Source organism: Nerophis ophidion, linkage group LG05 (assembly GCF_033978795.1).
Source record: "Nerophis ophidion isolate RoL-2023_Sa linkage group LG05, RoL_Noph_v1.0, whole genome shotgun sequence".
Taxonomy (NCBI): domain Eukaryota; kingdom Metazoa; phylum Chordata; class Actinopteri; order Syngnathiformes; family Syngnathidae; genus Nerophis; species Nerophis ophidion.
This window is the reverse complement of record NC_084615.1, coordinates 35,998,375-36,002,677: the sequence shown is the minus strand read 5'-3', so window position 1 is coordinate 36,002,677 and position 4,303 is coordinate 35,998,375. Positions and strand designations below refer to the sequence as shown.

Below are 4,303 nucleotides of genomic sequence, written 5' to 3'. Positions count from 1 at the left end.
TATTAAAAAGAATAAGAGACTTATTATACTCTAAAAAGTATGGTCTTTTTAAAAAATGCACGCATATAGTTGTATTCAGTGTTAAAAAAACAAACATTATATGGCTCTCACGGAAATACTTAAAAAAATATTTGGCTTGTATGGCTCTCTCAGCCAAAAAGGTTCCGACCCCTGCCCTAGAGCAAAACCAAGCACAAACCCAACATTTAAAGCAAAAATCTGAGTTTCTTGCTTGACAGCAAAATATCCCCAGTCCAAAAATCCAAGACATGTAAATAGCGAAAGACAAACACAATCATCAGAGGGACCTTGGGATTGACTCACCTACACATTCCGGCACACCACAACAGCAGACGCAAAAAGGCAGCCAAACGCTCTCCCACACTGAGAGCTCTTTGTCTGCCAGTTGGCTGCAGCCAAACACTCCAGGCCCCACCGCCCGCATATGTAAACACCGGAACAAACGCTACCTTGAGCTTTATCTGTAGCAAAAAAAATCATAGTCAAAAACAGACAGGACCAGGGCATCCTCAATTAAGCCGAAGTGATTACCCCATTGTGCAATAACATCACATTGTGGTCCCAATGCAGACGACTAACAGAAACAAGCGTGCATGTGTCTTCCTGTGCAGCTCCTAAATTGTATATGGATTTTTCATGAAGCCTCTGTGGCTTTGATGCAGATGGCCATTTCCCGGCCTTTCCAATACGTGCAGATATATGAAGCCGACTGGGCCCCGGGCAGGTCAGGAGAGCATCAATAATTCACATACACCGTATATAACCAGAGGGGTCACGTGTGTGCACCACCTATTCAGCCGCCCAAATAACACCTGCTGCACCTGGCCGTTTTTCATAGTTCAACTTCCATTTATTTGAGCCAGGAGCAAAAACAAGAAATCAATTTCAATAACCACTCAAAACATAAATACAAAAATAAAGGGACTCGATGTAGGAATACATTTTTTTTTTTTTTAACACAGCAGCATGGCTGTGGGATGACAATACTGTCGTTTTATGGCAGATAGCTTCTTCTTTTGTGTTATTTAGGCAGCGATGTTACCATCAGTCAGAACTCTTAAAGCTAACAGTAAAAAAATAGAACCTTCCTGCAGAGAATCTCCCAAATTCCACCCTGCAGAAATGAAGCCATGAGGAAATAAGAGTGTTGTGTTGGGAAGGGGCGTTGTCTTGTTTACATGAATCCACCTTCTGTTTATGGGAGATTCCAACACGGCACAGGGTAAGTGGTCTTTGAACGCACCACGGAGGGTCCGGAGCGTACAACAGGTCGCTGTGCTTCAGGGAGGAGACGGCGTGACATTATCACTCCTTGCCCACGTTGACCAAGGAGAGTTCTTTGAGGATTCCACTGGCGTCCACTCGCCGCCTTTCCCGGATCATGTCCTCCAGGCTGCGGAAGACGAGCGTGTGCACGCCGCTGCCCGACAGGTGCACCTTGAGGAAGTACTGCTGCTCGGCCGAGTGCGCCTCCCCGCCGGCCTTGAACTCCCTCTTGCCGAAGCGGCACCAGGCGGCGAAACTTTCCGAGTTGGTCCAGCACGTCTCCTCGCTGCGCAGACCGACGTGGCCCGCGGCGTTCTGCACCACCAGGTCGGCGGGGAGCGGCCGGTACCGGTAGCGGCTGTTGGCTATCCGGCCGTGGCGGCCGCCGCACACGTCGAGCAGGCCGTCCCTACGGATCTCGCCCTTGTGCAGGTGGATGACCCGGCCGGCGTGCTCGCACACGGCCCAGTGTGGGGGCTGCGCGGCGGCCAGCAGCTCCAGCACGTCGCCCGGCTTGCACATGGCCAGCAAAGTTGGCGCCGCGTACACGTCCAGGTCCTCGTTGCCGCGGAGTTTGGAGAAGATGCACTCCTGCGCGCAGAACGCCGAGTACTCCACTTCGCTCACCGTGAACGGTCCGCCGCCCTCCGCCTCCTCCTCCTCCTCCTCCGCCGGGCTGTGGTCCTTGCTGAAGCCGCAGTCGGACGGCGTGCGCTCGTCCACCGCCTCCTCCTCCTCGTCGGAGAAGAAGTAGGCGACGCCGACGCGAAGCTCGTCCTTCTCCAGCCCGGACGGATCCCCGGTGGGCAGCTCGCTGTAGTTGAGGTGGGTGATCCGGTCCAGTTGGTTTCCCATCAAGGACCCGGCAAGGCAGAGGCATGGACTGCGGTGTCTGCAAAGGAAGAGAGGCGTCATTGAACGCACCATTTTACTAGTAAACAAAGAGTGCACTCTTTACGCACGAAGCACCCGGAAGTGTCCAAAAAAGAGGATACCTGTGCGCTCCCAGGGGCAGGTGCTTAAATATCCTTCTTGTCCATTGGTGCTCCCCTTTTTTTTAATCTTCACCCACTTGTCCGCCCTCACACTCCGCGCACTGCACACGTAATGCGGCTGTAGTGCAAGCCAACACTTCACCTCCTTCGCCACTGTATGGGCCATTTAAGGAGGCGCGCACGGCCACGCCCACTCCCGCCTTCGCCCCGCCTTCTACTCATGGTTCTAGTGGACCGCGCTTTGCCGGCCCAGCCAATCAGAGGCCGTGTTGAAAAACGCTTTTCAGGAAGACTAGCCAATCAGCAGCACGGAAGGTCCCAATGATACAGGGGCAATAGGCTGCTGTTACCGTGGGGTTTGTTGTCACATTGCTCTGCTTACAATATGAAAAGTCCATATAGCATACATATCAAATATTACACCATATCAGGAAAAAGGGTATGACATTACATTGCAAGCTACAATTTGTATGCAACAATATTTCATGTGTATCAGGGGTGTCCAAAGTGTAGCCCAGGGGTTGAAAGAGCCATATTGGACCAAAAATACAAAAAAACCTAACCTGTCCGCAGCGGCAAAAAATGAAAAGCCGTATATAAATCTTATAATGAAGGCAACACATGACGTAAGCCTCTATATTAGCTATGCAAGCCTACTATCAAAATAACATTGTAAATCTTCGTTGACAGAAATGTTGAAATTCAATATTTATTTTACACATTTTCACAACATTATAAACCATTAGTAAATCAGAGGCTACTCAGAAGGTGAGATAACTCCTGGAAATTACTTGCCTTTAATGGCCAAAGGTATATATGTGTGTGTACAAGTCAAAGAAAAGGGGATTTATTACAACTTTTGCAAGCTTGGTAATGTTTGCTGTGGTCTGGAACAACATGGCACGCAAACAAATATAAGAAATGCAGCCAATATTACATACAGATAATGTGTCATGAGACATGCTAATCTAAAATGTATACAAAGAGGATAAAAGTAAAGCATATTAAATTAGCTCAAATGTACCTACAAATGAGGCATAATGATGCAATAAGTATATACAGCTAGCCTAAATAGCATGTTAGCATTGATTAGCTTGCAATCATGCACTGACCAAATATGGCTGAGTAGCACTCCAACAAGTCAATAACATCACCTTTGTGCATTCACGCACAGCATGAAACGTTTGGTGGACAAAATGAGACAAAGCAGGAATGGGAGATTTTACATGTAGACAAACTGTTGCGTCACAGTCCACACAATGGTGAGTTCAAGAACCGCCAAAATTCATCAGTGAAGCTTACACACAAACATATTAAACAGTGGGCTTTCTAACAATTAGGAAGTTTTGTGTCATGTTTGTCCTCAAACAAAAAACAAACTAAAAAAAAAAAAAACATCCCTCCCCACCATTTTTTTTCAATTTTCAATCATTTTTTAAAAATGCTGCTGGGTGCCACCCAGGTGGCACCAAAAAGCCGCATGTGACTCGAGAGCGGTGGGTTGCTGACCCCTGGTGTAGCCTGTGGCACATTTTTGGCTTGCTGTGCGTTTATTTGAAATGATGGATGTTTCGTTAGGGTAGCCAAGCACAGGGATGTCCAAAGTGCAGCTCGAGTTTTGTTGGCCCAAGGTATATTTTTGAAACAAGAAAAAAGCAGTAAAAATGTAAGAGAAAAGAGCAAAAAGTCACAAAGAAATGTGGATACTAATAACTGATGGGTAAATGACGCCTCAGTGAGTGTATGGCCCACTCACGAGCTGTATTGACACTGCAGACAATGTGCTGTGTTTTATAATGGTCATCGCCATCTGCTGGATTAAAAAAAAAGTCACCAAATTTGACCTGAAAATAAATGTAATAGTTTGATTTTTAAGATGACTTTTGAGACATCGATCCATCAGTCCATTTTCTACTGTGTGTCCCTCTCTGGGTCGTGGGGGGTGCTGGAGCCTTTCTCATGTAAAACATGAAGACAAAGGGGAATACACTCACAATCATACATACCAATAACACCACATT

The 4,303-nt window shown here is 47.2% G+C and overlaps 1 protein-coding gene across 1 annotated transcript; it reads right to left on the bottom strand.

Moving 5' to 3' along the window:
• Window positions 1–849: 849 nt before the first annotated feature.
• lratd1 (LRAT domain containing 1) lies at window positions 850–2,460 on the bottom strand. The gene is made up of 2 exons (XM_061900720.1): window positions 2,283–2,460; window positions 850–2,179 (listed from the first exon to the last, which is right to left on the bottom strand). The coding sequence occupies exon 2, from the start codon at window positions 2,140–2,142 to the stop codon at window positions 1,327–1,329; it is 816 nt and encodes a 271-aa protein (XP_061756704.1). The 5' UTR covers window positions 2,143–2,179; window positions 2,283–2,460; the 3' UTR covers window positions 850–1,326.
• Between the last annotated feature and the right edge of the window lie 1,843 nt (window positions 2,461–4,303).

What these genes read in the sequence shown, in the direction of transcription:
- lratd1 (XM_061900720.1), bottom strand. Translation starts at nt 2,142, where the DNA reads ATGGGAAACCAACTGGACCGGATCACCCACCTCAACTACAGCGAGCTG.